General features: G+C 40.7%; 1 protein-coding gene across 3 annotated transcripts in view; it reads right to left on the minus strand.

Annotated features, from left to right (window-relative positions):
- LOC122817246 (E3 ubiquitin/ISG15 ligase TRIM25-like) overlaps positions 1-19,953 on the minus strand; it is a 1,463,860-nt gene that overhangs the window by 631,006 nt on the left and 812,901 nt on the right. For all 3 annotated transcript variants that reach the window (XM_044090466.1, XM_044090465.1, XM_044090464.1), the window contains exon 6: positions 15,922-15,993. In XM_044090466.1, coding sequence (XP_043946401.1) covers positions 15,922-15,993 — 72 coding nt within the window. The remainder of the gene's footprint in view (positions 1-15,921; positions 15,994-19,953) is intronic.

The following is a 19,953-nucleotide window of genomic DNA, read 5'->3' on the forward strand; positions in this document are numbered from 1 at the left end:
TTCTTTTGTTTCTCCAATATAGAATAGGTTGCAGGGACATCTTAAACAATACAGTACGCCCTCAGTATCACAAGAAAAACTAGTATTAGCTACAAATGTTTTTCCATTAATTCTACAAAAACTAGACGCAATATGACAACATATATTACAATTATTTCAGGGCATAGTACCTATATATCTTAAAGATACAGAAACATTTTCTGCATGCAGTATAAAATAAGCCTTCACTAATTTATCTCCAAGATTTTGCCCTCTTTTATATGCAATATAAGGTGTGCTGCAAATAATTATATTAAAAAATTCATCATTCATTAGAAATTTCCAATAATACTTAACTGTTTCCCAAATCTTTCCACTTAAGAGTATTATACGTGGTGACAAAAAACATTTTTTCACCACAACTCAATTTATTTCTATTCCTAACATACTTTCTCTTATTATTGTATACAGAAAGATTGGCTTCAATTATTTTTCTCACAGATTCTTTAATTAAATCTTTACTATAACCTCCATATATAAACATAGATAATGTCTGGCATATCTGTTTTTCTAAATCAACTGTATTATTACAAAGTCTAGATAATATAACAATTTTACTAAATGGCAAAGCTTTAATAGTATGTTCAGGATGGCAATTAGTGCCATATAAGTAATGATTGCCATCATTAAATTTACGATGGACTGTAGTTCTAATAGAGCCATAGTCCATACCAATTAAACGTACATCCAAAAAATTAATTTCTGTTCCACATTGTAAACCATTAAATTTAACACTTTGAGTATTATTATTCAGCTGAGATAAAAATTCTTGAACTTTATGTAGTCCAACATTACAAATAAAAATCAAATCATCAATATATCTAAAATAAAATAAAACCTGCTCCTATACAAACTTATTTCTATAAATGTAATCCATCTCAAACTTAGCAATAAAAAGATTTGCATACATGGGGGCAAAAGGTGCCCCCATGGCTGTACCTCGTAGCTGATGATAAACAACCTCATTAAAGCTAAAATAATTATGAAGCAAACAGAAATGAATAAGCTCAACCATAAAATGGGACATTGGATTATCATCCAAAAAATATTGTAAAAGCCATAATGCCATCATCATGTTAGATATTAGTATATAGACTGCATACATCTATGGAAATCCAGAACATGTTAGAATTCCATTATATGGCTGATATTTTTTCTAAGAAATCAAAAGAATCCTTAATATAAGAACCAAGTTTCTCTACATAAGGTAGCAAATAATTATGTAAAGGTACACCAATATTGTGCAAAAAAATAATTAGTAGCTGATACTATGGGCCTTCCCGGAGGGTTATTATCATCTTTATGCAGTTTTGGGAGACAGTAGAAAGTAGCTAAATTACATCCATCAATATTAAATTTTGTATCAACATCTTTCTTAGTAAAGTATCCCAAAGGACACCCTTTCCCCATCCAAGTAGAAAAATTATCCATTGCGTCCATGTACTTCTTAACATCACATACTTCATATGTTGTCCTATCATTCAAATGTTGTAAACACATATTGAAATAATGTGAATAATGAAGAGCTACAATTTTATTACCTTTATCGGAAGGCTTAACAATCAATTCTTGTCTATCCGCAAGACTTTTAAGAGCAAGCCATTCGTTCTTAGTCATATTATATTGGTGATGTAACACTCTACTATGTTCTTCATAAAGCTCTTTTATTGAAAAATTAAGCATTTCTGAAAACTGTAGAACACTATTGTTTGTATAGTGGGGAATAAATTTACTTTGAAAGGTCACTGCACTAGTGTCAAGTAAACAATATGCATTAGCAGCAATGTCACTATTAAAATCATCAGTGACACAAGAATAGAAACTATCATCTTCACTCACTATTTCTAAATTATTATAAACATATTGTTGATCAGTTTGCTCAGTAAAAAAACATTTAAGATGTAGTTTCCGAATAAACCTAAAAATTTCTTGCTTCAATATATGTAGTCTTCGTACAACGGTTGGTACAAACTTTAACCCAAGGTTTAATACACTATATTATTCATCAGTAAGAGAACAGCCCAATAAATTAACTACATTTGTATTATTACAACAAGAAAAATCAGTTCCATCTACCTTGTTTATATGCTGATTATATATAGTTGGTGAAATGGTTAGATTGTAATACAGTTGATTTAGAAAAACAAATATGCCAGACATTGTCTATCTTTATATATAGAGGTTATAGTAAAGATTTAATTAAAGAATCTGTGAGAAAAATAACTGAAGCCAATTGTTCTGTATACACTAATAAGATGTTAATAAGATAATAAGTTAATAAGGTAATAAGATGTATGTTAGGAATAGAAATAAATTGAGTTGTGGTGAAATAATGTTTTTGTCACCACGTATAATACTCTAAGTGGAAAGATTTGGGAAACAGTTAAGTATTATTGGCAATTTCTAATGAATGATGAATGTTTGAATAAAATTATTTGCAGCACACCTTATATTGCATATGAAAGAGGGCAAAATCTTGGAGGTAAATTAGTGAAGCCTTACTTTATATTGCCTGTAGAAAATGTTTCTATATCTTTTAAGATATAAAGGTACTATGCCCTGCAATAATTGTAATATATGTTGTCATACTGTGTCTAGTTTTTGTAGAATTAATGGAAAAACATTTGTAGCAAATACTAGTTTTTCTTGTGATACTGAGGGTGTAGTGTATTGTTTAAGGTGTCCCTGCAACCTATTCTATATTGGAGAAACCAAAAGGAAATTCAGAATTAGGTTGCAGGAACATATTAGAGACATTAAAAGGCATAAATTGGAAAGTCCTATATCATTACATTTTATGCAGAAACATCAGGGAGATAGTGGTCTGTTACAAGCAACAATTTTGGAAAAAGTTATGGTAAGAAAGGGAGATGAAAGATTGATTAAAAATATACTCGCATACAAAGAAACTGTGTTTATTTTAAAATTTGATACTTTTACACCAAGGGGGTTGAATAAAGAAATTAATTGGAAATGATTGCTTTGAACTGTTGCAATTAATTGATGTAATTGCTTTATTATTTGATTGTTTTAATTGATTGTTTGTTAAGGGGTATATATACAGGGGAAGGTTTTATTAAAAAATTTACTCTTTGAAGGCTGTGGTGGCCGAGGCGCTAAGTGCAATAAATATCCTGCAACAGTGAATACACTTCAACATCTACATTTATGGTAAGTGTACACAACTATACTATGTTCTTCATGTTTCACTGTTGCAGTCATCAAATTTGGGTTATTTCCCAAAGCTGAGGAAATGGGTCAGGGCAGTCAAGGAAAGTAGGGGCTGGCCAGGATACCCTGCAAGACTGCAGAGGCAAACCCAGTCATGAATTTGGAGAAGAGAGGCGGGTGGTAATGTTTGGTAAAAGTGTGAACAGATGTCCAGGTGGCAGCCTCCTGGATGTCCCTGGTGGGGACTCCTCTGAGGAAAGCCACAGAGGTGGAGGGTGCTCTGGTGGATTGAGTCCTGACCCCATTGGGGGGAGGCTTTCCGTATTGTTAGTAGCAGAAATGGATGCAGTGTGATATCCATTTGGAAATGGTTTGTTTGGAGATGGCCTTGTCTTCTGCCCCTGTAGCAAAGCTAACCAGCAATTGATCAGACTTTCTGAAGGATTTAGTCCTGTCTAGATAGAATCTGAGCTGTCTGTGCACATCTAGAGAGTGCAAGATCATTGCCCCCTTGTTCTGGGGATTAGGAAAAAAGGTAGGCAAATGAATAGACTGGCTGAGAGCCACACCAGACACCACCTTGGGCATGAAAGATGGGTTAGTCCTGAAGGATACCCTGTCACACTGTAAGATGATGAAGGGTTACACAGCCATGAGTACTTGCAGCTCAGAGACTCTTCTGGCTGAAGTGATGGCCAGAAGGAAAGCTGTCTTCCAGGAGAGAAATTTTAGCTCTGCAGAAGAAGCTGGTTTGAAGGGGGGGGGGCAGGGTGAGCTTTTCCAACACAAAGTTAAGGTCCCAAGCTGGGGATGGTGGTCTTCTGGATGGCCTCAGTTGCTAGCCCCTCTTAGGAACTGTTTGATCAAGGGGTGTGAGCAAAGGGGCTTCTCGGTGGGAAAATGAGCAGAGATAGCAGAGGCATGAATTTTAATAGAGGAAAAAGAGAGGCCACTGTGTAGTAGGTCAGCTAAGTAATCCAGGATGGGAGGGAGGGAGGGCTGTGCCGAACTGGCTCCCTTAGCCTGGATCCAGGTGCAGAACCTTTTCCATTTATCAGCATAAGACTTTCTAGTGCTAGGGCATCCGGCCTCACGTATAACATCTAGAACCTGTTTACTGAGGTTGGCAGATAGATCGGGGGTAAGGGAATAAGCCAAGCTGCCAAACTGAGTGTCTGCAATTGGGGATGCATGAATTCCCCTTCCCTCTGGGTCAGGAGGTTTGGAATCTAAGGAAGATGCCATGGTGTCAGTGGGGACAGGCTGCGCAGCAAGGGGTATCAGTACTGGCGAGGCCAGTCTGGAGCTATAGGAATTGTCCTTGGGTTTTCTTCCTTTATTTTGAGCAGTACCCTGGGTATGAGAGGTAGTGGAGGAAAGGCATAGACCGATAGATTGACCCAGGGGAAGGACAGGGCATCCAGTTTCCAAGCCATGCAGTGATGCTCCCTGGTGCAGAATTTGCTGAGCTGATGGTTGGTGTGGGAGGCAAACAGGTTGACCTTCGGGGTGCCCCATTTCTGAGTTATTAGGGTGAAGGTTCTTCTGTTGAGCTACTACTCATGTGCGTCCAGAAGATTTCTGCTTAACTGGTCTGCCAAAGAGCTGGAAGAACATGGTAAGAATTGTGCTAACAGGTGGAGTTGCATGGCAGAGCTGTGTGCCAAAGGGTTATGGCCAGCCTGCATAGAGGGTAGGAGTGAGTCCCTCCCTGCTTGTTGATATACCACATTACAGTGGTGTTGTCTGTTTTGATCAGGGGAGCCCCTGAAGAGAGAAGGGTCTTAAGAACTATCAAGATGTGCTGGACAGCCATCATCTCTTTTTGGTTGATATGCAGAGGGATTTGCTGTGGGCTCCACTGGCCCTGTATGCACCTGCCATCTAAGTGTGCATCCTAGGCATAGTCCGATGCGTCTGTGGTAAGGGTCTGGATGACGGGGGGTGGTGAGAAAGGTAGTCCCTTGTTGTGGGAGCATGCTGTTGCCCACCAAAGAAAAGCTTTTCTGAGGCAAGGAATTATAGGTATAAGAGTCTCCAGGTCTTGAGAGTGTTGACACCAAAGGCTTTTTAGGTACCATTAAAGTTTCCTCACATGCAGTCTGGCATATGGAATAAGTAGTATGCAAGATGCCATGAACACCAGAGCTTGCAGGATCTTATTTGCAGTTAGCTGGGGTCTGGTAGCTAGTTGAGAGAAGTAGGCTGTCAGAAAAATTTGCTTTTCTGGTGTAAGGAATGCCATCTGGGATGCTGTGTCCAGGCTTGCTCCCAGGAATATAATCCTTTGGGTGGGCACCTGTTTGGATTTCTTTTCATTGACTGTGTACCCTAGGGAGATTAATATGGACTTTACAAAGGTCAGGTGCTTGAGCAGCTTTTCCTGGCTGTCTGCCTGAATTAGGCAGACATCTAAGTATGGGTAAATCTGGATATTCCTTTGTCTGCAAAAGGCAATGGCTGGAGCCAGACATTTTGTGAAAACTGTGGGAGCAGTAGATAAGCCAAAGGGAAGTGCAGAGAACTGAAAGCACTGAGATCCTGCCCTGAAACTGAGATATTTCTTGCATGATTCCCTGATAGGAATGTGGAGGTAGGCCTCTTTTAGATACAGGGTGGTTAGCTAAGCATCCTTGAACAGCATGGGTAGCAGCTGCTGGAGGGTGAGCATTTTGAATTTTGGGATCACCAGGAAGGTGTTTAGAATGGATAGATCGAGGATGGGGTGCCAGGTGCCCTCTTTTCTGGATACCAGAAAAAGTCCGGAATAGAAACCTTGGCCTTTCTGTTCTGCAGGAACGTGCTCTACTGTCCTTACAGAGAGCAGAGAAAGGACTTGCTTTTGCGTCTCTGCCCACTGGTCTGGAGGTAGATCTGGGAACCCTTTTGGGGTAGGAAGGGTGTGGAAAGAAAATCTGTATCCCTGGGACACTATGTTGAGAACCTAGCGGTCGTTTGTAATGGTGGCCCAGGTGCTTGTATGAAAGGAGAGTTTTCCTCCTAGGAGTAAGTGAATGTGGGCAGAGGGAGGGGGTGGGAGAGGTGAGTCATTGTGAGTTCTTACCATAAATGGGTGGCTTAGAACTCCCTGGTTTTGAAGTGGAGGTAGTCCACTGCTTAGATTTCTGCATTCCCTGTGGCTGCTGTCTGGGGGGTCTGGTTCCCCAGGGTCTGGGCTGGACTGCCTTAGTGAGAGCAAGAAAGGACCAGTGCTTGGTGGGACAATGCCTGCTGAACCTGGGTGGCTGGACCTGTAAGAAATCCTTAACTGTCTGCACAGATTTTGCTTTTTATTCCATCTTTTTTAAGACCTCTTCTGCCTTAGTGCTAAATAAGTTGTCTTTGTGCAAGGGAGCATCCAACAATTTAGATTTGACATGGTTTGGCAAGGGCTGTTCCTTAAGCCATACGTGCCTTCTAATGACAGATCCGGTAACTGCTGCCCAGAAAGAAGCTTCTAGGGTGTCAAAACCACAGTGCAAGGTGTGTTTAGTTACTTGACTTGCAGAATGCATTAACTCTTGTAACTCTTTAGATTCTGCACAAGCAGGAAAGGAAGACTTTTTTTTGTTTGACGAGTTCCAGGGTATGTTGCTGAAATTTTAGTATATGGAACTGACAATTTAGTCCCCTGATAGCTATAGTAGCTGAGGTGTATACTTTTTTACCCCATCTGTCTAGTGCTCGGGAATCCCTATTTGAGAGGGTGGGATTCTTCGTAGAGGTTGCTTTAATCCCTTTAGGCCCTTAATAAATTACCTCAGGATCAGCAGTAGGATTTTTAAAAAAGAAATTTGTGTGAGTCAGGGACTCAGCAGTACCTGTCTGTTTTTTTTGGGTGCAGGAGGGCGGGTGTCAGGAATCAAGCTGGATTCCAGGAAAACATCCTCCACAACACCCAGGACGTGGGGATGGCCAAGGGTCTGTGCTGTGGAAGATCTAAGAATTCCCTGAGTCTCTTTTCAGACTGAGGGTAGTCCTGACTCTCCCATTGGAAATGCTCCCTTAAGGTATGAAGGGTTTTCCCCAAAGGAAAAATCCTCTGGAGGAGAGGCAGAAGGGATGGAATCGTCTGCATCAGAATCCTCATAAGTAGAGAGGGGTTTCAGGTCTTCATATTCAGATGCATCAGAGTCATCTAACTCTTGTTCAGACAAAACTACAGGGGACAGATCTCTTTTCCTTTTGGAGGAGGTAGCTTGGCTTCCCCTGATCAGCATGATAAGGTCTTCCACCATTTTAAGCATTTGAGACTAAGGCAAGGAAGCAGGTGCCTCATATTGGGTCATCGGTTTCTTGGGTGTGGTTCGTATCCTGGGCCTAAGAAACTCGGTCATTTTTGAAAGAACGGTAGTCGTGAAAGAAGACATTGGTTTGTGATGAGAATTGGTAGGGCAAAGGACTTCCTCGGAAGCCGGTGCCTGCTCACCGGCTCCGGACCCATCCAAGGTAGAGATGACCACAGGATCCTTACTCTAAGAAGAGTTTTGCGGCATACTGGACTCCGAAAGGATTGCGGTAGTGGCCTGTGAATCCACAGAAGTGGGCATCAGGGGCCGCGACAGCGCCTCACTGAGGACCAGAGAACCGATGACTAGCTTAACAGAAGCGTCATCAGTAGGTTTGGACCTGTGCGGTCTGTCTCTGTCTTTATCTTTACGTTTTTTCAGAAGATCTGCTGTCGGATGGCTTACCGAAGCCATATCAGAGTTCAAGGACTGTAAGCGAAAATATCCAGCTACAATAAAGACCCGACGACGGATAGTTCTGGCATTGAACAAAGCACAGCAGTGACAGCGGGGGATGTCATGGTCTGGGCCTAAACAAGTGACCCACTTAGAATGAAAGTCTCTGTGTGGTATTTGCTTTCCACAGGCAAGACAACTGCTAACTTTTTCTGTCATCGGTTAGTGCAAGAAAAAAGGATCCCCCAAAGGGGTACTTAGCTTTAGAAGACTTCAAATCTATAGACAAAACTCAGGTAGCGGCTGACCGGCACTCGTTTGAACTGCTTCTGCTTCGGGCTCCATGACAAGAAAGACTGATATAATGGTGTCAGCTGCCTTACTTTATACTACTAACGACCTGACGTCAATTCTGAAGCAACAGCAACCGACGCAGAAATACTAAACCTCTTGTATTCGAGCCGGCCGAGGGCTACCCTGGCAGGGATAACCCAAATATGATGACTGCAACAGTGAAACATGAAGAACATCATCTGTTTCTTGCATGTTACCTCAGTAACATTCATTGCAGTTTAGTGCATTTATAATGGATACTACAAGGTTTAAGAATTTAACATACACTAATCAATTAAATTCAGAGTGTTCTATATCTTGATGCAGTGTTTAGTAAAGTTTTATAAGTGCTATGTTAGGGTATGTTGCATATTTACTTTTTCATATAAAAGAAACGAAAATGCAACATGGAAGAGATGAACATCTAAGGTTATGGTAAGTTCTTACACAACTATTCTATGTCCTTCTATTCACAAGTTGCAGTATTCATAACAGTAGGGAGAGTACCAAAGCTTATAAGCATGGTTTTGGGTGGAAGATTGGTTTCCCTGGTTAATGAGCCCTTGGAGAATAGACCTGGCAAACCCTGCCTTAGCTCTAGAGACTAGGTTCAATTTCTAATGTCTGGTAAAGGTGTGGACAGAAGTCTAAGTGGCAGCTTCCAGGATGGAAGCGTAGTCAATTCCTTTGAAAATGGCAGATGAGGAAGCAGCTGCCCTGGTACAGTGAGGTTTGACTTGCCCGTGTAGGGATTTTCTATGGAAAGAGTAGCACAGAGTAATGGATTTTGAAATCCATGAGGAAATAGTTTGCTTGGAGACCACCTTCCCTAGAGCTCTGGGATGGAAGGAGATGAAAAGTTGATCTGATTTTCTGATGGGTTTTGTTTTGTCTAAGTAGTACCTCAGTTGTCTGTGGACATCCAAGGAATGGAGAGTCCTTTCTGAGGAATTTTGTGGTTGAGAGTAAAAAACTGGTAGATTGATGGTCTGCTTTAGTGAAAATTCATTAACCACCTTCGGCATAAAGGAAGGGTTGGTCCTTAGAGCGACTCTGTCCTTGTAGAAACTAAGGTAAGGAGAGGTAACCATGAGGGCCTGGATCTTAGATACCCTCCTGGCAGATGTAAGGGCCACTAGTAGAACTCTTTTCAGTCTGTATACCTTTAGGGATACAGAATGAGCTGGTTCAAAGGGTGGCAATGTAAGTTTTTCTAGTACAAAGTTCAGATCCCAAGGGGGAGGAATAGGTTTCCTGGGAGGCCTGATGTGAAGCACTCCCTTGAGGAAAAGTTTGACCTCCAGTCTGGAAGCCACAGGCGGGGGACTGACAGACAGGCAGAGATAGCAGATAAATGCATTTTGACAGATGAATATGTTAGCCCTGAGTACAGTAGCTCACACAAATAGGAAAGGACCATAGGTACAGAGGTATTTAGAGGGTCCTGGTTTTTCTGTTGACACCAGTAGGAGAATCTGTTCCATTTGGATACATAGTTTCTCCTGGTATTAGGTTTTCTGGCCTCCTGCTGAATACGGAGTACGTCCTCGGAGTATAGGTGTCTCTAGGGGATCAAAACCCTATCACCCATAAGGCTAATTTCAGATTGACCACCTGAGGGTGTAGTAAGGATGCCCTGTCCTTTGTAAGTAGGTCTATTTGGTATTGACTGCCCCTGTCCTGTGTGAGTAGGTCTATTTGATGGTGACTGCCCTTGGCTAGTAGGTGTACGAGGGGAAACCAATGCTCCCTTGGCTAGTAGGTGTAAGAGGGAAAACCAATGCTGTCTTGGCCAAAAGGGGGTCACAAGTAGGATTTTTGTTTTGTTCCTCTGTATTTTCAGAAGGATTTTCTGAATTAGGGTGAATGGGGGGGAAGGCATAGTGGTACACCCCCCCCCCAAGAGAAGGAGAAGCCATCTACTTTCCACACTCGTGGATGTAGATTCCTTGTGCAGAATTTGGGCATCTGTCTGTCCTGGGAGGAGACAAAAAGATCTGCTTGTGGAATACCCCACCTGTGGATTATGTCTAGAAAAACTTCCTATGAAGCATCCATTTGTGACTTGGAGCTAAAGTTCTGCTCATGTAGTCTGCCATGACATTCTCTGAGGAGGGGATATAGACAGCTAGCAGATGAATGTGGAGAGATACTGCTAGGTTCCAGATCTGGATTGCTAGGCTGCACAGAGAGTAGGACTTTGTTCCCCCCTACTTGCTGATATTCCACAGGACCATTATATTGTCTGTGATTACATTCAGGGTTCCTGGGTGAAGGACTGATTTGAAGTTTAGCAGGGCCAAGTGTAAAGCCCTCATTTCTTTGATGTTGGCATGGTCCTTTAGTCTTGAGTTGGACCATGTGCCTTGGACTGAGAGTTGTTTTTGGCTTGTAAGTAGCACTGCCCCCCTATCCCAAGTCGGAGGCATCCATGGAGACCTGTTGTGTGTGTGTGTGGGGGGGGCTGGAATCTGAAGGTGGATCCCTGGGTTGAGTTGAAGAGCTGAGATCCACCACTGGAGTTCCCTCTTCATACACTGAAGTAAGGGGAGCGGGGTTGTCCAGGGGCTGGGACTGTTGACTCCACAGGTTTTTTGGGACCTACTGGATTTTTCTCATATGGAGTTTTGCCAGAGGCAGCATGGGTATGAGTGATGCCATGTGTCCTAGAATTCTTAAAATCTCTCGAGCTGGCAAGGTGGTGTGGGAGAGGATTCTTTGAAAATACAGACAAAGGTCTAGGATTCTTTGATCTGGAATGAAGGCTTTCATTATGTCTGTTCTGATCTGCAACCCAGGAAAAGCAGGTCTTGAGAGGGGATCGGGTGAGAATTTTCATGGTTTATGGTGAACCCTAATCGAGATAGAGTGGCGATTACCTGTTGTAGATGTAACAGGAGGGTTTGGCAGTCTTTATGAAGAAAGAGCAGGTCATCCAGGTATGGGTATATCTGAATACCCTGAGTCCTGCAGTGGGCAATGACGGGGGCCAGGCATTTTGTGAATATTCGGGGTGCAATAGAAAGTCCAAAGGGCAAGGCTGAGAATTGCAAATGGCAGGAGCCTATTGCAAATCTGAGGTATTTCTTGTAATGTGGGTGCATGGGGATGTGCAGGTAGGCATCCTTTAAGTCCAGGGCTACCATGAAAGTCTGAGTTGGAATTAGTGGTAAGAGGAGAGGTAAGAAAATAATTCTGAAACTGGGAACTTTGAGAAATAGGTTTAAATAGGATAAGTCTAGGATTGGCCTCCAAGGGCCATCCTTCCTTGGTACCAGAAACATTCTGGAGTAAAAACCCCTGTTTCTTTGCTTGTGTGGTACCTGTTATATAGTACCTTGAAGTAGAAGCTGCTGAATGATAGGAAGGAAAAGGTGGGTTTCGCTTGCAGGTGGTTGTGGGATGCCACGGAAGGGTGGTATCATCCATAAAGTAATGAAGTAGCCAGATTGAATGATGGAGAGAACCCATTGTTCTGATGTAATAATCCACCAGGAGGGAAGGGAGAGGGTGAGATGGAGGGAAAGTCAGGTGTTTTGGTGCAAGGGTAGTCACCGAGGAGGCAGTCTGGACTGGTCAGACTGGCCTTGAAAGGGCGTAGTGGAAGAAAATCTTGGAAACCTAGGAGTAGAGCTTTTCCTGGTCTGTCTACATCCTTTAGACTGTGGAGCACTGTGTGCTGACTGCCTTCTAACAAAGGAAGGTTTCTGTGGATAATTCCTGTGATATCTGGGTATGGGAGACACTAGAAGGTGTTTAAGATTCTGAAGTTCCTTACCCTTTTCTTGAAGGGACATAAGGAGTTCTGCTGAGGCTTGGCCAAACAGGACTTTATTATTCAGGGGAGCATCCAGCAATTTTGTTTGGACAGCCATGGGCAGGGGTTGTAGTTTCACCCAAGAATATTGCCTCAAGACTGATCCTGATGCAGCAGACTTAGAAGAGGCTTCCACTGCATCATAACTGCACTTTATTGAGTGTCTAGTTACTTGAGATGCAGTGGAAAGAAGGGTGTTAATCTGGGTTTTAATGGGAGAGTCTGGTGCCTCAGATAGTAATGAGGAAGCCTTGGAAATGGTATCTAAGACATATTTAGCCATATGTGTTTGGTAGTTGAGAACTCTAATAGCCAGAGTAGAGAAGGTATAGACTTTCTTCTCTAGTCTGTCCATGAATTTGCTGTCTTTGTCTGTGGGATAAAGAGCAGGCAAAGGTAATTGCCTGGATGATTTATCAGCAGAGACAGCAATAACTACTGGGTCTGCTGGAGGGTTCCTAAAGAGGTATTGGGTACCCTGAGGGACCTTGTAAAAATGGTCTGAACGTTTAGCAGCTGGTGGTTGACAGTCGGGACTGTGAAGCAGCCAGGAAAGCACCCTGAAAGGCAAGTAGTAAGAAAGCCACTGCTGAAGGAGAGAGTTGCTCCATTTGCAAAAGGTTGAAGTATCTTTTCTTGGCATCAGAAACTTCAGATGCTTGCCATTTGAAATGCTTCCTCATGAGGGAGCTTGTGTCTCCAAAGGTAATTTCTTCCCCTGGAGGTTCAGGAGTAATGGAGTCTTCCTCCACTGGGGTGATGAAATCTTTTGGGGACTCTACTTGGGATTCATATGAAAAGGATTCCTCTGAAGAGGAGTACTCTTCCTCTGAAACCTGTAAAGTAGGTTGAGTAGTGGGGGCGGATGGGGCCTGCTGTCTCTGTAGAGCCTGAAAGGCCTTAAAAAGGCTCTGAGAAAAAACTTTCCATCCAGAAACTGGTTGGGTTTCAGTGTGTTTAACTTTTTGTTTTTTTCTTTTAAGGAGTAGTCGGTGGAGAAAGAATCGGAGTGGACATCTGTCTGGGTGGAAGAGAAGGAGCTAGGTCCTCCGACAGACTGAGTCGTGGTTCCACTCCACCATCCGGATCTGATGACCGAGTAGCCTCAGTGGATGTACTGAAGGTTTCCCCTACACCAGCTTCCATAGTGGTTCCCGGGCCTGGCTTGGAAACCGATGTCTGGGAAGATGCCGGGCTTTCATCAGCCTCAAGAACCTTCTCAGATGACTGAGGCGCAGCAAGGGATTCCGGCCTAACTTTTTGGCCTTCTTCCTTGGTGGCACTTCGGACGGGCCTACTCCCCCTTCCATACCGAGTGCAAGATGTCTGAGTCTCTGATTTTCTAAATCCAATTTTAGTGCAGCAAGACGAATGCAAAGGGCTTTCGAATGAAAGATTTGCAAATGGGGCAGGACGTATCATCGTGGGCCTCGCCCAAGCAAAAAACGCACTTCTCTTGTGCATCCCTGTGAGGAATTTGTCTCCCATAAGCACACTTCCCCTTTCTAGCTGACATAATAATCAAAGGCAATGAAAAAAACCTAACAGGGCACTTATCTGTATCGGTAGGATGAAACAGTCGTCCGATCTGGAAATTTTAACGGTCTGAAACGCGATCTGCTTTCAGAACTGGTGAACAGGAGTCCGATGTTCACTGCGGCAGGAAAATTCTGAGAAGGGTGCATGCAGACATCACTTTTATACCCTACATCAGTTTATGGCCCTGACAAGACTTTGGTATACTGCCCGGAAGGTGGCACTGCTAGTAGCAACTCCCTACTGTTATGAATACTGCAATATGTGAATAGAAGGACATCAAGGGTTTTAAACATAAATATGTATAGTTCATAGTTTCATAGGTTCATAGATTAATACTAGGCTAACTGCCCTTATGGACCATTTTAAGCCTAGCTAGTTATCCCATGTGAGAATCAAACCCTGCACCTTGGGTTTGTAAGGTGAACACCTTAAACATTATGCTAAACTCTCACCAATATTTAAGATCTAATACCTACAATCAGTACCCATTGTATCTTGAAGCTATGATTGACTCAGAGGGACAGAAAACTTATTCTGACCTTTTTCAGAGGAGTACTGCAGGATAGCCATCCTGGTTGGTGATGGGTGTTATTTTACTGGCTGGTACCATTTTTGCTCCCCCACTGTGAAACTGTATATTATTTCTGAAGGTTTTTATACAATCCTACTGTTTACATACTGTACATATATTTATGTTGTTGTTTTAGTTCTATAGCATATTTTCATCTAAGATTATTAAGGTTGATTGCACACAGTCTCATGTTTATTATTTGTTTGTCTTTCTCTGTTAAATGAAGTTACTTTTAATTATAGTGGTCAGTACTTCAAAAAAAGTAGAATGCAGCTCATAAATCTAATTGTACTCCACATCAAGTCTTTCCATCAACAATGGTAAAAGTATAACACCTGGAATATTAAATAAATTACAGCTAAGACTAAAATCTACAGAGTTTTTCCACAGGTTTTGACATCCAATGCTAGCATTATATTCTTAGAGAAAAAGAACATCGACTAGATCTAATCTTATGTGTAAAAGGTGGCCCTTGTTCAATTCTGCTGAAATAGCCAGTAAAGGGTATTACACAAGTATGTAGAAGGCTACACTGATCACTTCATAAAACATGATCTCATGAGGAAGATGATTTGGTCATGACTCTTGTTTGTACAGATAACAATCAACTTGCACTTGTCAATACACATGTACCCAATGCAGACGATTCTGCCCAGTTTAATATGTTGCTACAGACAATCTGGATATCCTAGCATGTTGCCAGTTATTTTTAATAGAGACTTTCTGTAGTACTGGACCTAGATCTTGGCAGCATACCACCTGGAAAAGTGAAAATACCCATGGTAATGAATGTAATCAAGTACCTTCATAATGTGATGGTAGAGCTTAATGTTGATGACATAGAGAGAATATTTTATCCCTAATCAGATTATCAGTCAATGTACACACACAAACACACACACACACACACATACGTGTGTGTGTGTGTGTGTGTGTGTGTGTGTGTGTGTGTGTGTGTGCGCATACATACATGCATGCATGCATGCGCACACCTCTCAACGTGTTAGTGTGAGAAATACAGACAACACCAATACTAATGAAGGACATATTCTAAGTATTGCTTTTATTAACTTAACAGGTTTGACCTTCGCATGCATATTCTGAAGGGTATGGGATCTGAAACTCATCAAAGATTTACAAGAAAATCGCAAATTTTATGAGAAACAGACCAAAAATATGAGCTGAAAATCTGGACAACTTATGAAGTCACCCATTATCTGTACCTTATATGCATATTTTGGGTAGTTATACAGTGGATGTACTTTGTATATGCATCTTGCCAAAAGGCACTCTCTGAGGCCTACATTATATAATATGTGGATTTTGCATCTGCAGTTGACACAAAGAATCCTCTCATATAAAGATGTAAAACAGTAACATTGTTATTGTAAAACATGACATGTAATAACTTACAGGTTTTGGAGTCCAAGAGTCACTGTTAAGCAATATAAGGAATATCACTGTACTTTTTCCTGCTATGCAAGTCTGACTGAATGCCTTTTTAATTTGTTATTGATGTGTATGTAGTGTTTTGTTTCACATTATCTTGTTTTATAATTGTTAATTTAATAAGTTCTGCTGCAGAACATCAAGCCTAAGGCATCATGCATCAGTGGAGTTAAATAGCAGAAGTTGTTTCAATAAACTGTGATGCTAGAATTTTATTTTAATTTGGTTGCCGAAACAGGCCATTAAGAATACTTACAAATTACTAAAATATACATGAAGAAAAAATGTAAATGGACAAAATTTTCCTTTGAACTTACCAGATGCTGGCCCCTTTTTACCCTTAGGTGGTTTCTTTTTGAATTCCTGATCTGGTTCATCAGATTTTTTATCTGTTGAAAAACATAAAACATACAAAAATTACTGCATATGAACTATATCTCTCACTACAAAATAAAAAAAAATGACTAGAAAAAAAAATGCAAAGCATTTGCCTTTTCAAGATGAGAAAAAACAGTGACTCTTGAACAGAGGAAGAGGTAGATGATATGTAAGGGGTTTCAGAGGAGGGGTTGTAGCAAACAGAATCACAGAAAAATAGGGATTCTGTCCCAGATATCCTGTTTGGAGCTTTATGGTACAGGTACTGTACACTGACTGTCATCTCAGAGGTTCCTTAGTGGGCACTAACACTGACTCTCTCATTCCTCACTTGGAATTGTCCACCCAAACTGTGTTAGGCAGTTGTCTCTGAGAAATTCAGTCATGGCAAACAACAAGTAATTGAATTACTACAACTAAAATCCTAGTGGGGTAGGAGGTATGCACCTGGAGCGACATAGATAGGGTACAATAGTTAGCTACGTTTGACTGGTTATGGCACGGGTTCTGTATACTGACTGTCATCACAGCAGCATCGCATTTTCTAAGAGCAATAGGTTGGGCATATGTGCCTGTACACCGAGGTGGATTATGGGAACTGATTGCACATATGTTTCTGTACTGTTTTCAACAACAGGCAGACAAACAGTCCAAGTAAGATTTACAGCTGACATTGTGATTGATCAGACTACTACATTTTTGGATTTCTTCATTTATAAAGATTTAAATACAAAAACTGTTAAACATTCAAAACAAGAAGACCAGTATCAAATGTACTATAACATTATGCACCCAGTATATAGCTTAAGGCTAACTGTAACAATAACAACAATGATCCCCATTTGTTAAGCTGGTAGGTCCACTGGACAAGCAATTTGTTTTCAGAGGTGACCAAGAAGCAATGTCTGCTTAAGTGCCTATTGCCCAAGGTCACAGTAGGGAAATGAAGATGGACAGAATCTAATTCCCTAATACAGTTCAAGGGAAACTTTGTGGATCAGTCACTTTTCAGCTGATTAATATGTACATTTTTAAGAAAAAATGATTTAAAGTCAATACCTTCGGCAAGGAATTATCTTAAATTTTTGAGCAAGCCCCTTGCTGCTGTTTCAGAAAGCTGTACTGACTTACTTTGGCCACAAGATGGTGTCACTTCATAGCAGAATTTGGTTAGCTAGGCCACTGGAAATGATACTGTTAACCCACCCTGTGGATTCATAAGGTTTTAAAATAATTATTACAGAAAACTACAAATCTATGTGGATTATCAAGGAGTTTTAAATGTGCCTGATGAAAAGTCAGTATTTACTAATAAGAAAAAGCAGATTATAATCATTATTTTGACAAAGAAGTAAAGGTATTTGCTGCAAGAAGGCAATGAATGTTTAAATGTTTTGAGTGCAACTATTGTAAAAAGTATAACCTACCTCTTTTTTGCGTGCAGTTTGTGATGACAACTTCAGAATATTATTAAGTATGGAACTGCCCAATTGTGGAATGTTTTGTAGACATTCAAAAGTTACTTTTAAAGTTGATAATTACAGAGCTGTTGTTCTCAAAAGGTTTATTTCACATTGTTTGTGTCTTTCAGCTTTTCCCGGTTAGGGGTCGCCACAGCGGAACTCCGGTCCGCTAATGATTGGTAGTGGATTTTTACGTACCGGGTTACCAGCCCTGACGCACAACCTTCAACGAAGGCATGCCCCATTCACGTATGCCTCCACACAGAAGACGCTCTAGCTGAGAATCGAATGGGACAACGTCTTGCTATGAGGCGACAACGCTACCACCACCACCACAGTACAAGGTTTATGTTACTTAAACTTTGGAATGTTACCACTAATAATAAAACATAGCAGTGTGATTACTACAATTTAACACTGTGTTGTTCAGTGGGATGTATCCTTTAGTTTATTACAGAAATGCAGAATCTGTGTTTTGAATGGCCTTTCAGGCCTAAATGCAACTCCCAAAACTATGAAACTATGAAGCATATCTATGTTGAAGTCTCCTAGTATTATTATAGGTTAAATTCAGCCAATCACTCGATAGGAACAACAGTGTAGAACAAAATTTGTGGTAACTTCCAAAAAACGAACTCCACAAGCAGATGAAACCTTTTATTAACGCCACAAAATGAATCCACGTTTTCGTTGACAATGCAACTTCATCGGATAAAAACAATTGGTATACCCCTGTGTTTTATACACAACTTGATTGATTAATTAGTTGGATAATTGAATAATTAAACACAAAGCATTTTTAAAGAGACAACTGAACTGACAAATAGATGTGAAGATGTAATTAAAATCAATCTACTTTGGATTGTGATAAAATGTACCAAAAACAACTATCCACACTTGCAGTTTAAATCACTTGTGGTTAAAATGCATTAAAATAAAAGATGTGTTAATATTACGTAAAAATAACCAAACAACTGTGTTGTAGAACATCTATTGCATACTCTTGCAATGATCAGATTTTAAAGTAAAATTAATAATTGTGTATATTTATAAATAAAACCAATAAATATTCACCATTTATACACATACTTAAAGACAATAAGATATTAAAAGTTATTTGTTAAATACATTAATCAGGTTAAGATAAACTTACTAAAATCTTATAATTGATCTGCCCTTAATTTTAAATAGGGCATAATAGAGATGGAATCATTTAAACCCGGAGGTTTATTGGCTTCCAACAAAATCTGCCAGTACGTTTCCCTATGGGATAATCGTGCTGCCCAATGACCTCCCCTGATACATTTGGGTACTGCTTCCAGAACAAAAAACATGAAAGCTGCGGACTCACATACGGCTACATGCCTGTAAAGTGCATTTGTATTACATTGTTTCTGAATTTCATAAAAGTGCTCATAAATGCGTCTTTTGAGCTGCCTTTCTGTCTTGCCAACGTAAAACGCTTGGCAACACATGCAGACAGCCAAATAAACTATACCGGTGGAATTACAATTATAGAAATGATAGGAACAAATCTTCCTATTCCTGCTCTCCAAATAAATGTATTCCTGATCAATGACGTGTTTGCACTGGGAGCACCAGCCACAGCGGAACATGCCTTTCCTATGATGGTCAATGGTACTTTGGGTTGGTGTTGTGTTCCAAAATCCTCTTGATGTTAAAACCTCTTTTATATACAAATTTACAAGTCAGGTCTTTTAAATTGCTCAAGTCGGTGAAATCCGTAAATTATTTCAATTCCTTTTGGATAATATACCTAATGTGTCCCGCATCAAGACTGTGTTCTGTAACAAACACCTGATTAGAACCAAGTGGGGTGAGGCAACCATGAGTGGAATCAACATTGTCGACCATTTGTTTCCTCCCTAGAATAGGGCTAAATCTAGAACCCCTGCCTAGCTGGACTTCTTCCCGTACTGAATTAATCAATGTGATAGGGTATCCCCTAACTGCAAAAAGGGAACTCAGCTTGTCCCCCTCTTTTTGAAAATAAAGATCATCTGATGTCATACGGGAAACTCTTACAAATTGACCCTTAAGTATTGACCTCTTTTGGAATTTGGGGTGTGAGCTGTTATAGTGTAAGTAACTGTTAGAAAAGGATGGTTTCCTATATACACATGAACTGAAACCATCAACTTTCTTGGACAAGGTAACATCTAAATAATTAACTTGGTCTGATGATATATTGTATGTAAACTTCAAAAATGTTGTTGTAGAATGTAAGTAAGTTACAAAATCATCAATACATTGCCTCGGTCCAGTCCAAAAAATACATATGTCATCCAAGAACCTAGTACAGTGTATCCAATGTTTGGAAAATTCACTATTAAGGACAAATTTTTTCTCCCAGACTGACAAAATTATGTCAGCATAGGTGGGAGCACAATTTGCTCCCATGGAGACACCTGATATCTGCTGGAAGTATTCCCCACAAAAATAAATGTAGTTGTTATTCAGGACCAATCCCAGTAGTTCAAGGATCAA

Source organism: Protopterus annectens, chromosome 12.part0 (assembly GCF_019279795.1).
Source record: "Protopterus annectens isolate FY-2018-M chromosome 12.part0, PAN1.0, whole genome shotgun sequence".
Lineage (NCBI taxonomy): Eukaryota > Metazoa > Chordata > Ceratodontiformes > Protopteridae > Protopterus > Protopterus annectens.